This window comes from Anabrus simplex, chromosome 1 (assembly GCF_040414725.1).
Source record: "Anabrus simplex isolate iqAnaSimp1 chromosome 1, ASM4041472v1, whole genome shotgun sequence".
Classification (NCBI taxonomy): domain Eukaryota; kingdom Metazoa; phylum Arthropoda; class Insecta; order Orthoptera; family Tettigoniidae; genus Anabrus; species Anabrus simplex.
The window spans coordinates 688,202,919-688,230,380 of NC_090265.1; the positions used below are offsets into that span (position 1 = coordinate 688,202,919).

The 27,462-nt window shown below is 38.0% G+C and overlaps 1 protein-coding gene and 1 long non-coding RNA gene across 8 annotated transcripts in view; one reads left to right on the plus strand and one right to left on the minus strand.

The window, feature by feature from the left end:
• Nucleotides 1-1,375: 1,375 nt before the first annotated feature.
• LOC136857331 (glycerol-3-phosphate phosphatase) overlaps nucleotides 1,376-27,462 on the minus strand; it is a 150,656-nt gene continuing 124,569 nt past the window's right edge. For all 7 annotated transcript variants that reach the window (XM_067135928.2, XM_067135929.2, XM_067135932.2 and 4 more), the window contains exons 4-7: nucleotides 19,105-19,242; nucleotides 15,199-15,409; nucleotides 7,595-7,736; nucleotides 1,376-1,699 (exon numbers count right to left, since the gene is read on the minus strand). In XM_067135928.2, coding sequence (XP_066992029.2) covers nucleotides 1,543-1,699; nucleotides 7,595-7,736; nucleotides 15,199-15,409; nucleotides 19,105-19,242 — 648 coding nt within the window. In that variant the 3' untranslated portion in view covers nucleotides 1,376-1,542. The remainder of the gene's footprint in view (nucleotides 1,700-7,594; nucleotides 7,737-15,198; nucleotides 15,410-19,104; nucleotides 19,243-27,462) is intronic.
• Nucleotides 9,394-27,462, plus strand: part of LOC136857332 (uncharacterized) — a 28,702-nt gene continuing 10,633 nt past the window's right edge. The window contains exon 1 of the long non-coding RNA XR_010858527.2: nucleotides 9,394-9,428. This is a non-coding gene — a long non-coding RNA (uncharacterized lncRNA). The remainder of the gene's footprint in view (nucleotides 9,429-27,462) is intronic.

A 27,462-nucleotide genomic window follows, 5' to 3' on the forward strand; every position in this document is an offset into this window, starting at 1 on the left:
ATTTTGGAGATAAATTTATCATTAAAGATGCAATGCATACGATTAATTTTAAACAATGTAGAATAAATTAAAAATCTATATCCTTTCATATTTTTTGTTGGATTAAATGACTTTTATAGTATTTAAGTTGTACCAGCATACACATTTTTTTGAAGTTCAGCAATCTAAATGAAAAACAACATTAACAACATAACATTTTTACAATAAGTCTGAATTTTACCTAAGAAGTATCACAACTTAAATATTTTCAATCAGTAAAATTTATAAAGTTTTATTTTTCAATTTGCTTTATATTGGACCGACACAGATAGGTCTTATGGCAATGATGGGATAGGAGAGGGCTAGGAGTGGAAAGCAGTTGTGGCCTTAATTAAGGTACAGCTCCAGCATTTGCCTGGTGTGAAAATGGAAAACCACAGAGAACTATCTTCAGGGCTGCTGACAGTGGGGTTCGAACCCATTATCTCTCGAATGCAAGCTCACAGCTGTGCGCCCCTAAACACATGGCCAACTCATTCGATATATATTTATAAGACTCTCAAATTATATAATCAAATAATAAACAGTATTATTTAAACTACTGTACCAAGCGGATTGGCCACGCGAGTTAACATGCTTCGGCTATGGAACCAAACTCTGCATTCAGGAAACATGTGGGGCTCGAATCCCAGCGTTGGCTGAACTGAGAATGGTTTTCTGTGGTTTCCCCATTTTCACTTCCAGGCAAATACCAGGACAGTTCCTATTCATAGGCCACAAGCGATTCCTTCCAGATCCTTAACCAATTTTATTCACCATAATTCATTTCAACTTAATTAGCTCCTCAGCTGAGGTTCAAGTCAGTAACAGCATCCAGCCATGAAAACATCTCAACTCATCTCCAAACCTGTTTGAAGAAATGGGATCAAGGGGTACACATACATTTTTTTAAACTACTGTAAAGGGAAATAAAACAAAGCATCATTATTGATATGAATATATATATGTCACCCACGTAAAAAAAATTTGACCCCTGTTGACTTGTGAAGGCATTTGAGCCCTGCTAGTTACAGAATAACTTGTCCACCCCTGAACGAAGAAGAGAATGCACTGTCTAATAACCCCAGCCCCTGCAGCAGGCAGCCAACCCTCTGTTTGTACTCATCAACCTACCACCACTAATGATGCCTGTACATAGTGGTATGATCTTTAAGAGGAAGTACAACTAAGGTACATAGTCAAGGAAATCTCAGTTCAGTTATTACCTGTTAAACAGAGCGAGACTTCATCCAGAAAAAGGTATGAAAGCTAAGAGGTAAGGACACAGGTAATACAGATCTATCTATTGATATGCATACTTGAAGACATTTTTGGGCTCTAAAATGATGAAGCAAGCCTGTATGCACTTCAGTTTATTCGCTGACATCACTGAAAAGGATAGTTGGTCATACTGCAATAATGATAAGCAATACCGTAGCTAAATACAGAAAGAAGGGAGATCATTGAATATAATTAATTAATTGACCCACTACTGTAAGTCCATAATTGTACATGCTATTCATATTATTGTAGTAAAGGCAGCAAGTCTCCAAGGGTGCTAGTATAATAAGTAGGCTTGTTATCGGGATACCGTGTTGCATCTTCTAGGGAAGACACACCAGATAACACAAGAATTGTATGGAATCCACAATTATTCCCCAGGAGGACATCTTGAGTCATTCTGGAAATACAAAACAAAGTTATGTCATTAAATGCTATTTTGGAACCTTTTCTGAGTGAATATTGAGTATTAGATCACATCTTGTAACATAATCTTGTAATATCTTGAAATATAACCTGTGTATATATCTGTACATATTTTTCTACTTATACTCCATTGAACTTTCTTTTTAGTGTGTTTTGTTTTGTTTATTCTTCTGTACTGTTATGTAAAATGGTATTACCGTTAATAAAGTATTATAATTATAATTATTATTATTATTATTATTATTATTATTATTATTATTATTATTATTATTATTATTATTATTATTATAACAGTTAAGTATGCAACTTGTGTGTACAGTGGGCCTTTTTTGCCTGAGTACAAAGATTTAAATTATTAGATTGTAAAAAAGTTCATGCCACACAAGTTTCATACATAATTTTATCAAATACCATACCAAAAATATAAATTCTATGGAAAGAAACATATTAAAAGGAAGTAAGGTTATGTATTAGAATTGTTGGGATTTCTTTGTTTACACTGTTATAGGCCTAGTAAGTACCTATGTACCGGTACTCTTTGACATTATGTATCATAATCAAGTGTCTCTTTGTTGCCACCATTCTACTCAAGGCCATGAAAGTGCTGTTATAAGAATCAACTCAGCGTTGTTTGAGAATGCACCGCTAGATTGCACAGTCAAGACCTGATGATTTTATTAGTCAGGGATACCCAATTAATCACATCTGAATTGAATTAATAGACATAATGTACTTATGGGAACAAAAACTTTCAATTCACATTTAATAAATAAATGTTTTAATAATAAACATTTTATACCGGTACCTTTGAACACTGCTGCAGTACTGTGAATCAAACTTTAGCACATTCCGACTTAGAGTGTCATTTCTTTCACGATTGTTAAATACCGGTATTGGCTTGAAAAACATTGTTACAATAATATCAAGGAGTGACTCCTGAATACATTTTTCACTTATAAATGTTTGAATGAATTTGGAAACACTTTCAATTTTTGAACTACAGTACTGTAAAATGGGGTAACTACAGCCACTTTCTCACATACTTTTAAAATTAAATTGTGAAATATTCCCTGAAATTTTCCGAAAAATATAAGTTCTCCATATTTGTTCTTCATTTTTAAATATGAACATAATTCTAATTATTATTCCGTAATGAATTATGACTATCGAAAGAGTAGCCGAAGTTACCCCATGTTTTGGGGTAACTTCGGCCACGGTGAATGTTTTTTAAAAACCTGCAGAACGCCCAGTATCAACAATCACAAACAAATTAAAATGATTTGTGGTGAAACAGATGTATTGTGATCAAATTCACATTTTCCCCAAAGAAGACACTATTTTATTTAGCCTAAGCATACAAGCATTGTATGATATTACAAATTACATGCTGCATTGCAAAAATATTTGTAATGGTACAAAAGATAATAAATAAAAGGTACAAAAATCATAAAGCCCAATTGTATGGAGAGAGGAGGAGGTCGGAAAAGAAGCAATCTTGTAGACTGTCCTCATAATACACTGTCTTCTAAATTAGAAAATATTTGGGCCGTCAATCAAGTTCCTAAATGTGTATCATCCATGTCAACTGATATCTGTCTATTTATCTTTGGAAATGGGAACTGTCTTTCCCCATCCTATCGGGATAAACTTCCCCGTTTATTGTTATTGTGCCTTTATTGATCTCTTCTAAAGTATTCTTGAAATAAACAGGATTGGAATTACAACACCTGTGGCTGCGTAATGTTTTCCTATATGTTCTTGGCATGGCCGAAGTTACTGCGGAAGGGGACAACTTTTATCACAAAACTATTCCCTGAAAAACCTATTTGAATAAAATGCATCAAATTGTGTTGATCGGTTACCAGACGGACTTACATTTTGACCCCATAAAGCACTGGAATAGAGAATCGAATGCTGGGGCTAGAGAACAGTTAGTTTTCTGCTGTTACCAGACAAGTCAACAGCCGGGGCTGCGAAAAAAATCGACTGACTCAACAATGAGCCCACCAATGTTTCTTGGACTACTGACTGTTGATAGAGCATAGTGCATTTTAGTTGTTGCAAGTGATTCATCTTTTTCAGTATAGGCAGGAGAAAATAAGTGTTGCTATTCATCAGTGGCCGAATTTACCCTGTATGGCCGAAGTTACCCCACTTTACGGTAATTATTAGGTGATCAAAGACTGCTTGTCTAACAAGCTTGCCTGGAAATTACAATTCTACATTTTTCTTTCAGTTTGGGGAAAAGGAGAATGGAAAAACATGGAAACTATTCTCAGGACAGCCAACGGCAGAACCAGCTAACTGCCTCCCGAATTAACAACTGTAGAGCCAAAGCTAACATTAAGCTTAAGCCTACTCTGCTTGGTCTTCCTTTTTCACATCGTCTGAAATATAGTATGGAATTCAGCAGTGTACCAAGACAGTACTCACAAACATAGCAAATCTGTAAACCACTATTTTAACATTTAAAAAACTAAAAGTAATATCAGTATTTAAGAATAAACATTAAATAAGACAAGAAAGACCCACTAATGTTTTGAAGAGCAATCTCATGAATGTTATTTCTTGGCAAGGACAGGGCAAAAGCCTGCCACCTAGTGACAGAAGATGGAACCACTGTGCCTGTGCTTTTGGTTTGAAAAGTCCTGCATTTCATGGTCCTGAGTATAACAAAGGCAATAGTCTCTTGAAGCACATGGAGTAAGCTATGATATATAGTAGGCCATGAATTGTCTAGAAGAACAGAAATATTATGATATGTTACAGCAAACTGATCATTTCTTCAGTACATAGGTCTCTTTAAACCAACTTGGATAAGGTAATGTACAAAATATAATCAAGTTTTAAAAATATCTTTCTTTATGTTATAGCAATTAAAAAATGCCACATTATAATGTGTTATCTCCTCTTCACATTAAAACAGAATCACTAATGTCATGATGTACAGTAGGTATATGAGTTGGCAGAGTTGTATACAGTACACCACAAAGTGTGTGATAAAGGTTAATTTATTTCACAGTGTCCAGGAAAGGTTTACTTATCAAACACAAATCTGTTTAGAAAACACCTAGTTTTTATTGTGGTAGTAGATCAAGTAGTATTTACATGATTTATTTGTACTATCCTTTTATCGATTAATTTACTGTAAAATTCTTCAGCACTCTATGATATGAGGGTAATTTAGTTCAATGTTTGATTGAGTAATAGGGAGAAAACAAGCAAGTGCTGATGATCTTTAATTTAATAAGCTAGGAAGAACTGAACGAGGAGATAAGGACAAACATGGGGTTACGAGAAGCAAGAATATCCCTGGAATTTTATGCTTATTCTTTTCTTAAACAGAATATCATAATGGGTTTAGGGTAAAGAGTAAAATTTGGGAACTATTAGTAAATATTACTATTAAAACAGAAAAATATATATGAATATTCCTACGACTATTTCACTGCACACAGGACTTTCTTCAGTGTCATTGCATCTGAATGTGACATCTTTTGTTACCGTACCTGTTCAGGCCAGGCTGATAGAGAAGAATGTTGAGTATTATGTCTGCGAAGTCTCAATATTTTGGCACTGCACTTGGACACATCATCTTTGTTAGCTGTTGAGGTCCAGAGTTGGCACCAAGGAATGTCAATTACTATGTCTGTGAAGTCTGAATATCTCTGTCTAGTTACTCTTGTTTTAGCTTCAAATAATTATTATTATTATGATCTTTTTGTGTTACATAACCCTGGCTGTTGGCTAGTTGTGGACTAATAGTACAAGTAATTGAATATTTAACAAATTACGGCTATGTCGTAGTATGAGTATCGTCATTTTGAGAATCCATTACAAAAAACTAAAGCAAAGAATTTCAAAAGAGATAGACACCCTACATCTTATGAAAATTGTAACAATAGATATGATTAAGTCCACTGCCATAGTAAAGAAAGTCGTGAGTAAGTACATACTGATGTAATTATAATTAATAATACTTATCAAGGGTCACCAAATTTTATTCTTAATTTACCCTAAACCCATTATGATCTTCTATTTAAGACAGACGATCAAGTGAACTTATTTCATCCTGAGATGGTGCAGCTCTTTCACGCACATCCCCACTGGAGGTGGACTGCATGTATCATTTTAACCACAAAGCAGCCCTCCTGCCATTCTTAAATTTCTGGCAGTGCTGGAAATTGAACCTGGGCCCCCGAGGATGGCAGCTAACAGTGCTAACTGTTATGCTACAGAGGTGGACAAATATCACGATAAAACACAATGAAAGGTCAGTGTGAGAAGAGGGACCAACAGAATGGAGAGTTAGTGATAAACATGACACCAGACGAACTTGACATCTTAATACACAGTAGTCTTCACATACTGTATATACGTAAGGATTCTCCTCATCAACCTCAGTTTTGCTACATCCATTCCTTGTCAGTGCCCAAATAGCTCATTTTTGCTTTCCAGCTCTATAAGGAAGAGGATAGAGCCTCGCATGTTGGTAAGGATAGGTTGTAAAAAGAAACCCATACAGGTAATTGTGTAGTATTTTACAATATAACCCCTGTGGGTGGGGGACACACACAAAGAATACACCCATGGTATCTCCTGCCTGTCGTAAGAGGCAACTGAAAGGGGCCTCAGGGGCTCTTAACTTGCGAGCATGGGTTTGGTGACCATGGGGCCTCAGCTGAGTCCTGGCATTGCTTCCATTTACTTTAGTCAGGCTTCTCAATTTGATCTATTCTATATGACCTCCCTTAGTCAGCTTTTGTTCCTTTCTGACCCTGATGGTATTACTGTAGGTTTGCGAATCCTAGGGAGTCTTTCATTTTCACGCCCTTCGTAGCCCTTGTCTTTCTTTGGTCGGTATCTTCATTTGGTGACTATTAGTCGAAGTGTCAGATTCTTTCCATTTTTAAATTTCTGATTAATGTTATATAGGAGATGGTTGGCAAGTTGTACTTCCCCTTAAAACAATAAGCACCACCACCACTTTTACAATACAATTTAGGAAATGGTATGCGAGGTAGCAGTAGCAATTATTTTAAGGGGAAGTACAAAAAGATAATCATCCTTCATCCTACTAATCAAAGGAGGAAGGTAAGGGGAGAGCTACAGAAAGTACCACTCAACTGATCAATGTCAGAGCCAACATACTGCTGCATCGATAACTTCCCCATCATCCAAGTAGTGCTTGCCACAGGGTGCATCCTTCATTGGGCCAAACAGATGGAAGTCAGAAGGCGTGAGATCTGAGCTGTAGGGTGGATGAGGAAGAACAATCCACTGTAGTTTTGTCACCTCCTGTCGGGTGCGCAGACTTGTGTGAGGTCTTGCGTTGTCGTGAAGAAGGCTCACCATGCTTTTGTCCACTGCCACACATCCATAGACATTCTGCAAGCACCTATGAATATCTGTGGTGCCCTGATTTTCTGCCAAAAGAAACTCAATAACTGTTCTCTCTTTGGTACACACCTCCACTGCAGACACCATTTTGAAGGCTAGTTCTAGCGCTGCCACCTATCGGAAATTAATGAAACTCTACGAGACAAGAGCGGGAATATTCAAAGATGTCCCAAACAAAATTCCAATTTTTTAAAACCAAAATTGGCCGAGAAATAAAATGTGTTGCATTATATATTAAATGCCCTTCATATTATATGTTCAGATAATAAAGACCTATAGTAAAACATTACTTAACAAGAACTCTACCAAATAAATGTTAGATATCTACAGACAATTCCATCCCACTATCATAAATGGATCATTTGCTATAAATCAGAAAGTGAGCGTTAACATCTTTTACCCCCTCTCAAGTGCATCATACACACCACAATTATTATGTTCAATAGAAAGAAAAACTAGCAATACATACGCATCTCCAATCATGACTGTTCTTTCTGGCACTAGAGGATGTCTCTTCGAGATGACTTTTGCAACTACAGGACTTGGTTTGCCGGCTATAATGGGCTTGCGTTTGGTTACAGATGCTAAAAGATTTTCAAAGTAACCTGGACCTGTATCGTAAACAAAATAACATGAAAATTTAATGATTAGCAAATAAATATTATTATCAAGAAGAGTATGAATTTTTTTAAAAATGCATTCTTCTTCTAATATACATAAACAATCTATTGTGATAATGTATGGAGGAGAAAAACTACAGAAGGTGAAAAGTTTTAAGTACTTGGAAAGTATGATTGAGCAAAGTGGGGAAACAGGAAGGAAATAAACAAATGGGATAGAGAAGCAGGTGAATTCTAAAAGTGTGTAAGAAGTCTAATTTGGAGCAGAGAAGTACCACAGAAACATACAGGAATTTTATACAATACCTACTACGTTTCCATATTGCATCAGAGACTTGGATAAAGAAAGAAAGAAAGAATGAAAGAAAAAAAGAAAGAAAGAAAAGCAAAATGCAGGCCAGTTAAATAAAGTTCCTGAGGAGCAGGACTGGAGTGATAAGATTGTACAAAAGGAGATATGAGAGAATGAGAGAAATACTGAAGGGAGAAACCCATTCAGGTCAAGGTTACAATGACACAGTCACACAAAGACTGCCATGAAGGATGTTTAGTATGAATATAGAAGGAGGGAGATCTAGATGAAGACCATGAGAGAGATAGCTGCAAGGAGTCACGGAAACAAAAGGATCATTCTAGACAAGAGTAGAAAAGAAAATGTGGGTAGATAAGAGCACAGTGGAGGTTCACACTCTCAACAGACCTGGACAAAGTACAGAAACTATTTAAGATGACTGTGCCATTTATGAAATGCACGGCTTTATTATTAAAACAAAAAGAAAAAAATTATAAAATATTTAGATTGGTGTGTGCAGCATTAGTTGGTTACTGTGCAGTAAAGTGGTAAAGGGGAAAGTTTAAGCCCTCTGTATGAAACCAAACATTTTCTTTTAATAATAAAGCCACTCCCTTCACAAACAGCACATCCACAATGAACCTTCTTATTTGGTACACAAACAATTTAAATACCCGAAGAGGTACAATTAAACAAAGGGTGAGTAGCAGGTAGAGCAGCAAGAACCTGTTGGAGCAATGAGGTATCAGAATATAGAAGTGAATACTTACCAGTACTAAAAGATTTTATTAACATTTAAAATATAGCAACGATTAGTATCATCCAAAAAAAGGGAACTATTTAAGAAGTGCACATCTGCATCAAAGTGCCTGCATCTCGCAGGCACTTGAACTTGTGATCCTTTCTTCGGAACCTGGGCGATGTTCTGTACATCAAATAAAACATCACCAGGTTTAACAGCAACTTAGTTGTATAACAATTTATTACAAAGTTTTCTCCTCCTATTCAATACAGTAAAGTGAACTTTGTTTAATTATGTTTAGTATGTGATTAATAATTTATGTAGCCAGAATGTTGTGAGAAAGAAAACGTCATGCTCCAGTGATGTAATGGAAAATTATCAGTAAACTAGCAAGCCTATTAAATGTTCATTAAACAACCCCAATATAATTTCCAAAACAATTAAAATATGATGATAATAACAATAACCACAATAATAAAGCTGAAAATACAATTCAAAGTAGTTGTTGACATCACCAGAGCATGACGTAATGGAAAGTTACTGACAAAGTAGCCAGCTGGCCTCATGCCAATGACAAGAGCATTGCTCCACCTTGCACTTGTTTTTGGACTAGTAAAAAGAGAAAGGACTGCTGGGGCACTTCATTGAGGTAAATTAAAACGGTCACAATAAATGGCCACATTAATGACTGTGGAATCTGATTTAATTTGCCTACCAGTAGTTTGAGCGTACCTGTCACACAAAAACATGCATAAAATACTAATGCAGATAATTCACTCAAATTTCACGTTCAAGTCACTGAAAGTTATGACTTACCCACGCTTTATCTTTGAATGACTGTTTGCTGTGGTCCAAGTGTTTCATTTTAAATTATTTCAAAAAAGAGCAGATCCGTGTACTCCAAAACATCACAACTTCGGACAGTAGGAAGACTAAATTTTTTGTATTTCTGAAACACTGCTATATATCAGGATTATTGTCTTTATTCTCCAATTTCCAATAACTAAGGTTCTTTTGTATCACCGGCCACATGCGTTTGGAAGGACCTGGCATGGCACTTTCACTCTCACTTACTTCAATGCTCTGCGACTTGAGAAAACTTTCTCTGTTGCTACCACTAACCTCGAACTGGGATTCATTTTCCAAAACATCATTATTGCCAAAATCGCCACTTAAAAAACACTGTCTACAAGTGCTTTCAAACTCTCATCATCATTACTCGATGTTGATTCTACAACATAACGAATACCACATACCGATGAAAATAAACTGTTGTTCAACAATCCCAGAGTCACACAGAAATGCAGGCAACATTGTTTACCAACAGTACAACAGTACTTGCCTCTAGTTTCTTACTGTGTGTATTGTGAGAACCTATAATGCAAAGGGAATCTAATATGAAGGTAAGCGAGGCGGGCGGGCGGGCGGGCGGGCGGGCGGGCGGGCGGGCGGTCGGTTTATTTGCAATGACATGCCATTTGTTTTTGGATAACTGAATTCCAGCTTACTTTTACATCCCCAGTTATAAATCGCATCCAAAGCTGTGTTAGTTACAGTTGTCAAATTTGATCAGGAAGCAATTCCAATGTCAGTAAATCATCATAAAGTACTGTTCAGAAACCTGGAATACATGCAGACACTTGAGGACAACCTTCAGTTTGAATAGATATGGAGTCACCCATAGCGAGTTTTACGCTGCGGTTATTAAAATAATTTCTAATTATCACATTTAAATTTCTAGGACATGACTTCTTCAATGTTGGAATATTTACACCCACCATGCATTATCAAAGGCTCCTGAAATGTCTAATGAAATCAGCAGAGCAGTCTTTGTTTCAGAAAATATTCCATGCATCCACTCAACTACTGTACATATTGCATTCAGTGTTGATTTCTGTGTAATGAATCCAAACTAGTACTATTTAAGAGACTGTTTCTATGCAGATGGAACACCACACAACCAGTCAGTAGATTTTCTAATTTTTATCCCAGCAGTGGCAACAGACATGTAGGTCTGTACGATTTTACATTAGCCTTATTTGAGGAATTTGGTTTCAGAATAATTTTTTCTGCAGCCTCCTTCCAGCAGTCTGAAAATGTACCAAGTTTCAGACACACATAAAATATACATAAGAATTTGGGCATCAAGCATGAATATACTTGATTATATTGGCTATAATAATAATGGCGTGTAGCCTCCGGAGAGGCCTGGGCAGGTCTTTTGATTTGACGCCCGTAGGCGACCTGAGCATCGTGATGAGTATGAAATGATGAAGACAGCACATACACCAGTCTCTGTGCCAGGGGAATTAACCAATTATGGTTGAAATTCCTGACCCTGCTGGGAATCAAACCTGGGACCCCTGTGACCAAAGGCCAGCACACTAACCATTTAGCCATAGAGCTGTACATTATATTGGCTGAAATTACATCTAATCCTGGTGATTTAGTATCACTTTGTTTGTTAATTACTCGTTGAATTTTGTCAAAAGTAAAGGGAGGATGATCTCTTGTGTCTGGGGCAATTTGAACAATTTCTAATACATATTCTGAAAAATTATTATCTTGTAATTCAATAGCAAAGCAAAGTCACCTCCGTACAGGCCATGAAATATCGTGTGTCTGCGCGCTCCTCGCACTGCGCTGCCTGCTCCGCGCATGCAACAGCCTGGATTGTTCTCGACTCTACGAGACGTCTGCACTGCGCTTGCCTGTTACATCAGCCAGCTATATAAAGGCGCTGCCTTCCAGCCACAGGCGAGGACTTGCCAGTGCCCAGCACCAGATTACGCCGAATGTTGAACACGGAGGCTATCCCTCTTAAAAAGGTGTCTCGAATAGGTGGACTGATTCTGAGTGTTTGAGGTTTCACCTCGGGTTACTGCCTCCGCTCCCGTTTCCCGCAGCTACGTCGAGCCCGATGACAGTATTCCCTCAGTCCCACCTAGGCTCAATCACATCAATTAGTATTCTACTAATTATGCATTTCAATGTCAGTTCCTGACAAGTTACAGAAACAACTAATATTCTATTAGTGCAAGCTTTCGCTACTGATTACACTTGTGACGGTATAGAACAGATAGTTTCAACTATCAAGAACTCTAGCTTTTCAATGGACTTTCGCATCAAGATAGATTCATGTATATATGTATATAAAGTGTACATTCTTTTTGAACTTCAGTCTACAAGCAACGTTAACTGTTTATAATTTTCATACTGCTTCGAGGAAAGTTTTATTTGAATGTATGTATATATGTTGTTAAGACTATCTGAAGCAATAAAATATAGTTGTGTTCCTGTTTACCTGTTCTTGTATACAACATGAAAGCCCTGGGAGGGGTGGAAGGTAAAGGCTTCCACTATCCCTAACCTTGGCACTTTGTGAGGTAGAGTGGTTAGCTCCACACCCGGCTGCCTTTGCCCCCAGGAATTAACCTGGTACTCATTTTTGGTGTAGGCTGAGTGAACCTCAGGGCCATGTGCACCTCCAGAAGTGGAAATTTTGTTTCTCAAATGTTACGACTTCCTGACAGGGAATCGAACCCACATCCTTCCGGGTGAATCGAGCATGCCTTTACCGCCTCAGCCAGGCAGCCCCTATCTTGTAATTCAATGGGGAAGAACATTTCTTCCCCTGTGGGTGGGGGCGGTAGAATAACACCCACGGTATCCCCTGCCTGTCGTAAGAGGCGACTAAAAGGAGCCCAAGGGCTCTGAACTTTGGAGCGTGGGTTGGCGACCACGGGGCCCTTAGCTGAGTCCTGGCACTGCTTCCACTTACTTGTGCCAGGCTCCTCACATTCATCTATCCTATCCGACCTCTCTTGGTCAACTCTTGTTCTTTTCCGACCCCGACGCTATTAGGCTTGCGAGGGCTAGGGAGTCTTTCATTTTCACGCGTGTCGGATCCCTTCCATTTTCCCCTCTGATTAGTGTTATATAGAGGATGGTTGCCTAGTTGTACTTCCTCTTAAAACAATAATCACCACCACTACCACCACCAAGAATATTTCTCCAAAATACTTCTGCTGTTTCTTGGGTGGTTGTTGTAAAACCATTCACTGTTCTAAAGTTTTGATAGTTTTAATGATATTTCCAGGTCTCCCAATCATTTTATTGTAATGTTCCAAAGGTTATTAGATGATTGTAGAGAACAGAATGCTCTCCAAGTCTCATTCTTAGCTGCACCTAATAATTTTTGGTTTTTTTTAGTCAGATTTCATTTTATTATAAGCTTATACTTTATCATACACTACATACGGTAGGAATGAAAGTTTATTTATTTTCACATTAATACAGATAACCAATAAGTTTGTGTACAGTAGCCATGAGTGACAGAAAATGAAAATGTGTCTCTCTACAAGAAAAAGTGAGCTTTATAGGACAAGTGGAGGATAACCCATAAAAATCAAGCAGATACTGTGATTGGCTTGTTTTATTGTGCATTTAGTTCTGTGTATATTTATAAGTAGCATTTTCATACATTTTTCTGAATTAAGAACTGTTTAAAGAAATGTTCCAGTATAACAGTGAAAAAAAGAAATGAAACATTATAATGTCAAAGCATAGTGTCATTAAAATAAAATTTGTGTAAGATTTCTTTTGAAAACAAATTTTGAAAAGAACACAAACTTGATTATAAGTAGACCGATAATCTTTTGGGTTTTTTACCTCAGCTGCCTCACCTGTGGCAATGGCCTGGCAAAAGTGGAGGAAGATCACTGGAGTCATTGCCGACCGCAGAATACTTCCCCATCTGAATGCCAAGTTCTACAAGAATGTAGTATGTCAAGTCACACTTAATGGATCCAAACGTTGGCCGGTCACCATCAAAGATGAGTAAGCTTTGGGTATCATGGAAATACACATCCTCCAAGGGATACTGGGTCCCATTATACTAGATCACATAATGAATGAAGATGTCCGGGCTGTCCTTGGAGAGGCACCAATACAAGAGAAAATGTGAGAGGCTCGTATGCATTGGGTAATGAATAGTCTGTAGCCAAAAAGGACGTTCTACCTCAGCTCAGAAGGACGCCAACTCTGTGGCTGACTCAAGAAATGCTGGCTTGACTGGCTGAAGGAGGAAACGAAACTCCTCAGCGTTGCCCCCAATGATGCCCTCGATTGGGAGAAGTGGCAATTAGCATGTAAGAAAAGGAGGGGACCCTGCACCTAGGAAGGACAAATGCTAGGCAGAAGAAGTAGACTGTGGCAATCCTTTACATTTTGTGAAGGTTTTGTCAAGTTTCTCTTCTGAGAATGTGGAGCAGCGTCACTGCAAATTTCCACAGTTTACTTCTTTCATACGGTAAAAATCCAAAGATTATCATGTCACTTGATATAAGCCATGAAAGTGTCCTTATAAATTAATATAAGAAGTTCTGAGATGTAAGTAGTTCAAACTACTCCCCTGAATTATATATCTGGATGTTTGCATATGAGAGGGTTTGATTAAGTCAGTCATCAGTATCATACCCTTTCCTGTTTACACAGTAAGCAGGCTTTTGAGCATTCAGTACAGTCTGCCATACCTGCCAACTTTACAAAACCAAAAATCACAAGATTTCTATATGAAAATCAGGAGAAATCAAAGTTACAATTAGTTAAAACTGCTTATTCTATATGTCTTGCACAATGCAGGAGTACTATGGTATATATTATAATACTTATTGTCTCAAAATACAACTGTTGCTATATGAGGCTACAAGGCTAAAAATTACACATGTCTATTCCCTCACAGAAAGTATGTGAGTGAGATGAACGGTCTGTGGTAAGCCTTCCGAAAATAGTATGAACTCATGCTGCACACGTGTGAATCAGTCATGCACTTAGATGCCATTACTTAACAAATGCATAGATTAATACATTGCATCACGTACCTGCATGATTATGCGAAGCGCAATACTATTTTTATCAAGTAATTAATTAAAATTCGGCAGAAATGTCTCCAAATGGCTCCTAAAATCTCTAGAAAATTTGGTAGTCACTATCTTTGAAATTCTGTCACTAAATTACTAAAACAGAGTCCAAATCTAGAGACTAGTCTCTAGAATCAACTAGACTGATGTGAACGAACACAAATATAGCATGCAAGAATGAGAGATTGACAGTCAACATACGCATCGCGATATACAAGTTTCAATAAACATCGCACATTCGCGCACAATTCTCGTATTAATAAACATCGATATTTCATTTGAAAGCAGGCAATGAGCGAAGGACTTCTGGCCACTGGCGTACAATGCTGAAATGGCGGGATTTGAAAACAAATTTTGAAGTTCATCAAAAAATAAGCTAAAATCGGGAGAAATAATAGAATAATCGGGAGGCAGGAAAAACTGTCGAAAATTGGGAGTCTCCTGCCTAAATCAGGAAAGTTGGCAGGTATGGTCTACCATTAAAGAAGAAGGACCTACCTGGGATTGTGATTTCAGGTGTAATCGGTACATTAAAATCAGTAGCACCTATAATGTACGTGGAATTAGATTGCCCCAGAAGAACCACTGCTTTCACCAGCTTCAGGTAGTTCAATTTCAAGTCGAAGTCTAAAATAACTGCTTCAGTATTAAGATCTAAACTTTTCAAGTTGTCAGTAAATCCAATTAAACTTTCTTCTTGAAGTTCATCCTACACAAACAAATTTAACACAATATATTAAAACCATGGATTCTTCATCAGTAACAATCCCACTTAGGCTATAGCAAAATTTTACAGTGACATTGTAACACATCCTCTTTGTCATAAGGTAAATTTTTGTTCTTGTCCTGATGTGTTCTGCCTGATAACACTTTTACAAAATTGTAGAGACCAGTCTAAAGATGTATATATATATATATATATATATGTGTGCTTCAATTGATTATGCCCAACCATTCGATTTTGTGAAAAGTTCCAAACTCCTGCGAATTCTGAACACAACAGGAATAGATTTATCAAAAAGACTATGACCATCACGAAGCTTCCATGAGAAGTGGAAACTCTGAGACTCACGCTCGCAGAACCAAACAGCGAGTACGGCAAGGATGTGCATTATCTCACCTGCTGTATAATCTGTACTCTGAGCAGAAGCGGAAGATGGAGTAAAAGTTAACGGTAGGCTGAACAATAATAATCTGAGGTATGCAAATTACACTGTCATCTTGGCAGACAGTACTGAAGGTCTTCAGCGTCTGGTAGACAGAATCATAACAGAAGGGGAAAACTTGGACTCAAAATTAACACTGAGAAGACAAAGGCGATGGCCATTACTAGAACTCGTAAAATGCACAACCTTATGAAGATTTATGGGGAACAAGTTGAACAAGTGTGGAAGTTTCCAATGTTGTCGTACTCAGGCACATGAGGAGGGAATGAATGTTGGTGTGTACGAACAAGAAAAGAAAGACAGACTACCTTGGGGATATTATGAGGAATTAAAAGCACATCCTACTAAAATTCATCATGCAAGGTAAAATTGGCAGACGTAGAGGTCGCGCTAAAGGAAACCTTCTTGGCTAAGGAACTTACAGGATTGGACAGAACTAGATTTGAATAGGTTGATAAGGACAGCTGAACATCGTGCAGACGTGTGGATGTGTAGGATCTGGTTATGGGAGTGCAAAGATGTTTAAGGAAGCAGAAATTGTCTTCAGTGGAATTCTCTATAGGAGGGATACCAAATGGAACGTAATCAGGAATTTAAATGCAACTATGAAGTGGGTATACTGGAAACTGGGAGTGGGATTTGTACACACTGATGGGTGGGTAGGAGATAGGAATCTGCACTTGAATGGTCTTCACTTCATCTGCAGGGATATGTGTTAGTTAGGAGGTTTGTTTAAAGGAGTTATAGGGTTGACATTAGTAGATGAATAAGTTTGAGTGTTTTTTTAAAATAGGAAAGGTCATGATGTGGAGATAAAGTTGGAATTGAAGACAGCAAATTGGGGCAAATATTAATTTATGGGAGGAGGAATTAGTGATTAGAAGAATTTAACAACAGAGATGTTCAATAATGTCAAATTCTTTGAAATCATTGAAGAAAAGACGTAAACAACTGATAGGAAACCTGCCACCTGGGTGGCAACCCTAAATGCAAATCAGTATTAAACGAATGAAATGAAGTGAGAAGCACATACGGCGAAGACAGTTTATTTACAGCTATTCGTACTTTTACATATCTTGGCAGTTTGATGTGCAGAGAGAGAGGGCTAGATAGAGAGCGTGGTACAGCTGTCAGTGTGAAAGTGTTGTGCAAGCCAAAGGAGAGGGAGTATCACCTGTAACAAATGAATATGATTGACTCTCAAGAATTACTGCCTCCTTTCTGTGTACTGTGCACATTTCCTTATCTGCAAAGTTACCTTCAGTGTATAATACGAAAGTGCATAAAATATAAACTGAAATTTAAAATTAGCAGCTCTGGTAGTGAACAGAAATGGGTGGGGATGTCTGGAGTGGAGGTCTTGATGGGTCACACATTGCAGAGTGACCGCTCGCTTCAGAACGCCATGAGAGAGCAAAAGTTACACACGTCCATTGCACAGCACATTATCATCAAGTTTCTGGTGAAAGAATGAACCAAAGCTGTGGAAATTTTGAGAAGGCTCCATGCACATTTTGGGGAAGCAACTCTTTCAAAGACCCAGGTGTATGAGTGGCACAAACAATTTTTGGCAGGAGAGGAAGCAGTGGAAAATGAACCCCACCAAAAACAACCATGGACAAGCATCACTGCAGAAAACATGCGTGCTGAACGTGAAGACTGGCACATAAAAATTTCTGAAATTGTTTAACTCATACAAATAAGCGTTGGAAGTGTTCAAGCCATTATCGGTGATGAACTCAACCTTCGGAAATTGACTTCCAGGTGGATTCCACATCTCCTCATCCAGGAACAAAAATATTTATGCCAGGAAGTTTGTTAGAGGCATCTGAATAGCTACGAGGGGGAAGGATATGACTTGGACCACTGAAAGAAGAAATGAGAGGAAAGCGATTTCATGACAATGCAGCAGTAGAGGAGTACATGCACAACTGGCTGCAAACGTGTTCCTTCTTCGAGGACATAAAGTTGTCAATTCAATGGCAAAAATGTGTGTCAAATTCGGGAGATTATGTAGAAAAATGAGGTGCTTGTTTTGTATTTGTTGGTGAATTCAATAAAATTGTAAAATACCGGGTGAGTTGGCTGTGCGGTTAGGAGCGCGCAGCTGTGAGCTTGCATCCGGGAGATAGTGGGTTTGAACCCCACTGTCAGCAGCCCTGAATATAGTTTTCCGTGGTTTCCCATTTTCACACCAGGCAAATTAATTAAGGCCACGGCTGCTTCCTTCTCATTCCTAGGCCTTTCCTGGCCCATCGTTGCCATAAGACCTATCTGTAGCTATGTTATCAATGCCTTGAAAGAAGAGCTCCTAACTTATGCTCATAACTAGTATATTTTATGCTTATAGAAGCATTCAACAGTATCATTAGTGAAGTCACAGCTTGCTGAACGGCAGCTACAATTTTTTTTAGCTACAGTGAAAACCTGCCCATCAGCAGCAATGGTTTTTTTTTTTTTTTTTTTTTTTTTAACTTTTTGTTATTTATTCAACTTAATTCCTTTCAACATATGTTTTCAAACATGTCAGTGCAAAGGGTAGAAGGAAAACATTACAAATCCAGGAGGAAATACTAGAATATTAGAATGATGTTCCAAAAAGGAGGATACTTCTGTTTTTCCTTAAAAATCTAGAAATGATCATTATTACGATTATTTTCCTGCTATGTCAGTGTTATACAAAGACCATAGAAACAATGTAAAACTCAAAACATAAATTTACATTTTGAGGTCCAAAATCTATGTTTGTTAGAAAGCACAATTTTCCTCATCACAGAATATGTTACCTTACTTTTATACGTATATAACTGTATAACTAAAACTAAAAACATTTTATATGTCCAGATGTAGCTATGATTTTTAAAATATACAGAAAAACATGTTAGACTTAAAAAATCAATCTGAATTTTACTATGCATTTACTGAAGGTCAAACAAAATAAATGATACCCCACCTTCACTGCAGGGAAACAACATTCCAACTGAGAGTTACCCAAAGGAAGAAAGCAGTAGGCTGAGGAAAGGAGACGGGATGGCCTTGGAAAGTTTTGCAGTCGTCTTACAGATGTATGATACCAATTGAGGGTTAAAAATGACACAAATGTCCACAAAAAATTAAATGATTACTGCAGATCTCAAATTATTAATTGGTACAGTATCATTTACAGCAGTTTGTAATGGACAGAGGATACTGATGTAAATCTAGCCCTCTATTAATGTAACAGCTAGAGTTTACTTACATTATCGCCGATGCATTCAATACCCAAATCTGTCAAGGTTTGTTTCATTGCTTGGGATCCAATTACAAAAGCTTTTCCCTTAAAGTTTTGATCTTTAAGATATTCTCCAATGACTACAGATGGAATAATGATGTCATTCTGGAAGTAAACAAATCAGTATAACAACAGAGATTGAAAAACTATATACAGTAGTCTCCTTAATCTGAACTATGGTAACCCAAAAATCTGTTTAATCCCAACAAAAGTGGGAGAAAAAACAAATACAATTTTAACTTCTAGGACCTAGGAAAGGTTTTCATTCCCCTTCCTGAAGGGGAGGGGCGGGCCACCTAAAAGGTAACGCCTTATCTCTGGCCAGGAGATTTGGAAGGTTTGGAGGATTGAAGGAATTGGAAGAGGGAAGAACGGTGATGTATTAAGTGAGGGTGTGTTGGAGGTTTGGCCTCTTGGCTAAGGGAAGTGCTGTTCTCTAGTGCTTTATTAAACATAAGTGCATACATCCATGGATTTATACATACAAGAGATACATAGTGTTTTATAACCAGGTTACATACTGAGGGGTTTCGCTGGGTTGTGACAGAAGGTGGAGTGCTAGGATGTGGTACAGGGATGAGAAGTTTACCAGAGAGGTGAGCAGGAGGTTTAAGAGGTTAGGCAGAGGAGGGAGTTTTCTAGGTGGGGGTGGTGGATAGTTGGATATCCAAGTGTGGACTGGGAGGTTCAATAGGGGGTGCTGGCCGGGGACGTGTGCGGTGGCGGGTTAAGTTAGGCTGGTTGGGGGTTTGAGGAGGGGAGCAGGACGGTTCTATCCGGTGATGACGTCCCTTGAGGTATACCCCTTGGTTGATTAGTCGCTGGACGTCTTCGGGCATAGGCAGGTGCAGGTGTACTAGGTACGTTGGCCCATCATTGTTGCGAATTCTGAAGGCTCTCTGCACCGGGATTCCTGCCTGCTGGAGCTGTTGGAGAATTGCTGCTGTCGGTAGGCTAGGTTCCACACCGCAGGCAATACAGCTGTATGTGTTGTTCTGGTTGGGCTATGGTGGTGGTGTTGATGGTTGTGCTATGTCTGATGTTGGTTGTCGTGCTTGAGAGATGTTGGATTCATTTGGTGGCGTTGTTGTTGTTTCTTCCTGTTGGCCCTGGGCGGGGGGTGGTGGGGGTATGTCATCAGGGGAGAGGGGTGGGTTGTTACTGTGGTGATAGTAGGAGTGTTGGAGGTGGCATGAGTGGAGGTAATAGTAGTGGTGGTGGTGGTTAGGGAGGTGGAGGGAGAGGACGACTGCTGTTGCTGTGCTATCATCAGCTGGGCGAGTAGCTTCGATGAGGTCTCTTCTAAGTAATACTGCTGTCTTTGAATATAGACCCATTATCCATAGCATTGTAATAGTCCTCCAGCGATGGGGAATATAAGAGAAATTCCTTGTGGGAGCGCTGTTTTCATTCAGTCTGGTGGCGGCGTAGGTGCCGGTCAGACGGAGTTCCTTAAGGATCTCTTCGTCCGGGATTGCTGGGCCAACATCATAGATAATGCAGGTATACATTACAGGGAAAGCTGACTTCATCTTGGTGTCAAGCTTATTTGCTTTGTTGCGTCAGCTGGGTGCGTTGTTAAAGGTGTGGCGCCACCCGGCCAAAGAGAAATATTTGTGGGGGTTTTTATGGGTAAACAGTCCACTTTCGGGGTTTGGAGAGGGGATGTACAATTTTAAAACAAAATTAGTAGATGATAGGGCCTTGTTTGCTGAAACAATGGAGGAAGCAAGGGAGCAAATCCTTGAACTAGAGAAACAAGCAGCTAAAATAGGTCTTCGCATCTCCTTAGAAAAAACCAATATCATGAAAAACAACAAACATCCACATAAATATCTCAAAGTCCAAGAACAAAAGGTTGAAATAGTAAAAGAATTCAAATATCTTGGATAATGGATTAGTTGGAATGCTGTGGAATGCAAAGCAATGGAATCCTAGAAAAATAAACTTGATCTGGCCTTCCAACTAACAAAAAAATACATACAACAAGAAACCCCTTTCATGCGGGTCCAAAATGAAACATTATAAAACAGTGATTAAACCAGAAGCACTATACACAGCAGAAACACTAAAGATGAACTTCAAAGGCTAGACAGAGAAACTCGAACTGAAAAAAAAGGAAAATTTTAAGAAAGATCATAGGGCCAAAATTTCAGGATAATAAGATAACATACATCAAGAATGAAACACTCTACAAGAAAACCAAAAAACTCTCAGATACTATGTGAAAAAGAAGGATAAATTTTTACGGTCATCTTCTCAAAATGAACTCTAATAGATTAACCAAACAAATTTTTTACTTCTTCTGTGACCACAAAAAGAAACCCAACCTAACTGGTTTAAAGAAACTCAAAAAGACCTAGTAGAATTAAAAATTACAGAAAATTCACTATTCGATTGAACAACTAAAGTAATAACTAAAGACGAAAATATAAGGTTCCAAGACAAATCTACATTAAAAGCCAAACCTATTATCTTGGAAGATGAGAGGAAACGAAGATCAGAAAGAATGAAGAAATACTGGGCACTAAGAAAACAACAACACATAGAGAAATGATTGATTCAATGTACCTCAAAGAGGGTGAAATGAAAGAAGTAGAAGAAGAGTAGAAAACAGCATAAAGAAACAATGTATAAATTCACTGTTTGCTTTGCTTTCAAAAATGATTGAAATAATTTTGAATGTTGGTGATAATGAGGTAGAGAGAGGGTGAAACCTGGTGTCAGCACATAGCCTACTCCTGTTGAATAATCCCAAAAGGGTCTGATCAAGGCTTAACATCCCCATCTGATGGACGAATCACCATCAAGAGTTTCATAAGGTCTTATTTCACATGAACATTACGGAGAGATTTGAAATTGATTCCGGGCATTTGGCACGCAATCTAGCGATTAGAAATTGTGTACCACCACCTCTCCTGCCCTGGCTGCCAACATTCTGATAACAAATTTTTTTTCCACTAACAGGACTCGAATTAGCCCACCTGGTGGCCTTGATCGCTAAGGCTATATGTCCAGTATGAAACTTAAACACAGGCAACTAACATTAAATAACAGTAGTGATAGTCAGTGCTCGATTTAGAACTAGGCAACCTAGGCAGATGCCTAGGGCAGCAGTTTCCAGAAGGAGGCTTTTTCTCTTGTTTTGACAGTACATCGTCTTACTTCACAGGCCTGTATAAAAATAAAAAATATAAAAATTGTGCTATGAAAATCATCAGTTCTCCAATCAGTAACTGTAAACTTTGAAAATATGCAAAATGTGGTCTGTTTGACTACCTAAAAAATCAATTTTGACCCCATCCAGTAAGGTATTATTTGAAGGCCCTCTCTGAGCATGAGATGAAAGTACAACAACGGTTTACTTATGGCTCTTGGGGACACAGTTGTGTGGAGTTGAAAATGCAAGAATTTCTTAATTTGCTTCATATCGACTGTCTGAACCATAATGTATCAGTGAATAGAGAATCTAACGTCTGACACAATTGTACAATTGCTGTAGACTTAGGACAATTAGGACAGAAGTTACATGGTGTATGAAATTTTGAAAATTATGATGCCATTCGTCTCTCACTATCATCACCTACTTGTAAATAAAATTGAACTGAATTGATTATCTAACATGTCTGGCATTTCACTGAAGTCAGGCATATGTTCAGTGATCATCATCATCATCATCATCATTATCATCATTAATTTCCTTCATCCAGCTCTTGCTGGGTTGGGATGTTTATGGCACCTTTCCAATAGTTGTTTGTCCGAACCACTGTTGCAGGTTCTCCAGCCGAGACGTATGGGTTCTCTCTTCCCCTTGATCTTCCCTTGTATAATTATTTGGAGGAGAGACTAACTTTCCAGGCGCCTCATGAGATGGGGCAAAGTAGGAGAGCTTCTTGATCTTAACGGTCCTACATAGGTATTTTTCTTTACACATCTTGGTCAATACCTCCTCAATGCATATTCTGTCTACCTAGCTGATACGAAAGCCAACGCTCCAACCATCTGAGCCCCTCAGCCCATCTATTTATAAATTCTTTTGTTTCTGGGAGTAATGGTGGCAAATTTTAGCACTGCTAGGAGCGGCTCTGTACCTAAATCCAGGCCTGGAGGTGCTGAGAGTTGATTTAAGGGATAAAACAAACCCCATGGCACAAGAGCCCCAAAGTGCCATGGCCTACGAAGCAACTGCTGCTCAGCCTGAAGGTCTACTGATTATGTAGTGTCGTGACGAATCCTCTCAGCCGCTATTCTTGGCTTTCTAAACCGGGCCTGCCATCTCACTGTCTGGTAGCTCCTTAATTGTAATCACAATTGTGGAGTGGACCTTGAACCAGCCCTCAGATCCAGGTAAAAATCTCTGACCTGGCCGGGAATCGAATCTAGGGCTTTTGGGTAAGAGGCAGCTACGTTACCCCTACACTGCAGGGCTGACAATATAAGGGATGATACAATGGAATTATCAGTCCATTTTTACATTAATCGGTCTGTCTAATGGTCAGTCATATTATCATCATCATCATTCTCCAACTCCATTTTCCTAAGTGTGGTATACAAGAGCTCACCACTCTTCCTATCTTCATGCATTTCTTGTTCTTGTACATCTTCCCTTGTGAATCCTGTTCCCTCCATCCCTAATTTCTTCAAATGTTTTCTTGGTCTTTTTCTTTCTATTTTGATATTGAAGTATTTCCTTGCAGTTCTCTCACTGTCTGTGCCACTGCAATCTATGCTTCTTTATAACAATGACAAAAGGAACCTTCCTATTCACTTCATTTCTGATCTTTTAATTCATCTGATGAATTTCATTTCTTTTGGTTGAATTCTACTGAGATCTCCCTCTCCAAACCATGATGAGAATTTGTACAAAATAAGTGTAATATATAAGTATTTTGGCTTTCTGGAGTACCTATTTTTTTTTAATCCCAAAGTAAAGTGGCTTGATTGTAAGAACTGTTATTTCCTGCTTGAATATATTATCTTTTGAGATTATACTTCTGAAGTTTGAACCCCACTGTTGGCAGCCTTGAAGATGGTTTTCCATAGTTTTCTATTTTCACACCAGGCAAATGCTAAGGCTGTACCTTAATTACGGCCAAGGCTGCTTCCTTCCCACTCCTAACCCCTTTCCTGTCCCATCATCGCCATACAACCTATATGTGTCGGTCCTACGCAAAGAGGTACTTAAAGTGGGAAGCTAATTCCAATTTGATTCCCTCCAAACAGTTGTCTGAATTTGTTCCTTTTCAGCTCATAGTAATACCTATGGTCTTTGCCCACTTTCAGTTCAAATTCTGTAACAAGTTATTGGGCGAGTTCGAGTTTGACAATAGAGAACAGGTAAGGAGGACAAGAATAATAATTAAACAGTTATTATAGTAGGCACATGCAGTAGAATATCAGATCATAAGCCCCAGAGGGTTCCAAAAATGTAGAGTGTCAATGATAAATATAGTTAAAGAAAATTATAGTTTCAATATTAACAGTTACTTTTGCTCCAATAAATATACTGTATACATTTCTGATCAGCAGGAGATAACAACTTACTATAGCAGGAATAATTTCCAATGTGATTTTAAGATTATAAGTTACTCAAAAAATGTTAGCACAAGATGATCAGGTGATTACATTAAAAAAAGTGGTGATGACAGTTTGAGTTAAGTAGTCGACCTAATCCATACATGTGCATACATCTCTAAAGAAAATTTTACAAACACTAACATGCCAGGGGAATGTATTTGGACAATAAATAAGAAGCGCAATATTAAATTAGGCAAGAAAATAAGCTAATTATTTAACAAGATCAACAAAAAAAAAAAGTAATTTACCAACAATCAAATTCAGTGAAAATACCTAAATGAATGATGGACTAGAGGGTAAAGTTCTTAAATTCTTATACAAAAGTATCCAATCTGAATCGATACCAAACTGTTAACAAGATATAGGATAGGGAGGGGAATGAAGGAAGTTAGGAACCCGAGAGACACGACCACAAAATGTTTGTTATTAGAAGTACGAAGCAATGAGTCCGAAACACACGAGGATTTACATAATACATATAAAGTTAGAACTGTTCGGATGCACTGAATGACAGAATTAGACCTACAGCAGTTCAAAAGTATGTAGCACATTGACACACAATGCAAAATAGTGCCCTGTAAGTCGATGACTTCCAGCTACGTCAGTAACCTGAAGAATAGAATAGTAAAAGAAGGTATAACACATTATTTTTCTCTCTCTTTCTCACCTGAAGACAGTTGCAGTAGATGCAGCAGAGAACCAGCTCTGTCCAAGAAAGGTAACGTTCTCACACATCCAGCAGGAATCGGAGTCTCATTCAACCTGCCGGCTAAGGCAGGTGGCATGTATTTATATGAATGTAAGTTTGTTCAGAAAATTACAAGAGATAGAACTGACATCATGGGAGTGGGAGAGTCACATGATTGACAAAGAAGTAGCTGGATAACTAAATAGAAGAAGGTAGTTTTAGAATGAAGTACCGGGGATATGCAAAGTAAGCGCAGAATATTTGTATCACAGTCCAGTTGCAGTAGATGGAGCAGAGAACCAGCTCTGTCCAAGAAAGGTAATGTGCTCGCATATCCAGCAGGATTGCAAGTAATTAATATCATAAATCCATATTGAAATTCACTATGCTTATTAAATTACTGATTGTTTATTAATCAACCACCTATTCAATACATAAAAGTCTTACAATTGGGATGTTATCCTTGTTACATTAGTTGGAATGGGACATGTTTCACCTTTTTGCAGGCACCTTCAGCCATCGTATCGCCTCAAGATTAAATCAGGATCCTGATTTATTGTTAAAATGTGTATTCGAATTTGAATCAGTTATTTGAGAAAGCACAAAAGTCCACTACTACTAGTTTTGAGAAAAGTGGAAAAAACTGCCTACAGCTTCTAATGTTTGGAATTTGTGTCTAGTTTTTATACCGATTATTTATCACATCTTTTGTAATAATTCTGGTCAGTTTTGAAAAAAAAAAAAGTTTTCAAACAAGAGTGATATGGGGACTGAAAGTCACTGGACATGTGTGATTTCTCTAATAAAATAACTCTTGCTTGTAAAAACATAACAAAATGAGGTTATTTAATGCTTACAAACATTTAAGCACACTACATATCACACTTTTATTATATAATAAAATTACATCTTTAAATTTCCCTTCATACAACAACTTTACATTCAAAAATTCAGAACATTTTCTAACATTGTCCGTCTTAACAATATCACTTATTATAGTTGCTTAGGGACATCTTCTCTGTTGACAACAACACCAAGAGAATGTCTTGTCATGTCTTTCAGTCAAGGCCCTCAGATGCATCCTGCCTATTAACAGTAGACCAGGAGAAAATCTTGTAGTAGAAGCTGTTGATTTCATCCTCATTGGGTAAATATCTATGTTTCTTCACATCTTTGATTTTTTGCTCATTGACTGGGAGATGGCCTTCTGGGTATGCTTTCATAGTGGGTAATGATGGCACTGAAGATGTTGCGGACAGCCAAAATGTATGACTTACCACACTGTCAATGTAGGGCCTTGCAATTACTGATCCATTCATGTCACTGTTGAAGGTAAAATAATTAAATTTGCTTATTTGGAAAGGTACTTTGTGTTCTCTATCTAAATGCTTACCATATGATTCTACAGAAATAGTATTTTTCTTGTAAAACTGGGGCCACCATGTTTTGAATATCAGAGGTTTCCACCATAATGACTGTAAATTGATTTTTTTTGCTTGATGTTATTATTAGTTCAACATAATCCTTCGGCAAATAAATTCTGTCGGTCCTCCTCACCTTCCTTTTGATGACACTGAAATCTCGGTCACAGGACATGAACGAGTGACCTCGTATAGGGAAATAGTGGTGTATGACATTGAACCGACCTTGGCCTGTCAGTGTTAGCCACATTCGTAGGACTAAGTGGTTTTTGTTTTGTGCAACATAAGCATCGGAAAACACAAGTAATTCCCTCACATCATGTGGAACACTTTCAAGGTATTGTATAATAAATGAACAAACGTGGTTGGGCCTTTGGTCCCAACACCTTCATAGTACGCGAAAAATTTTGCTTTTCCTGTTCTGTGATCATGAATACAAAAACATTAAGTATGAGCTGCCAAAGGTAAAATGAATGACTCCTGAACAAGAATGGTGGGTAGGTGGAGATTCTGCATGTAATCAATACTGATAGCTGCTATATCATTCCTTGTCTGCATTAACACTTCCACGTCTTTGACTTTCCCATAAAACGTTTTAGCTCTATGCTTGTGAATCTGGAGCTCAGCTAGTGCCACACG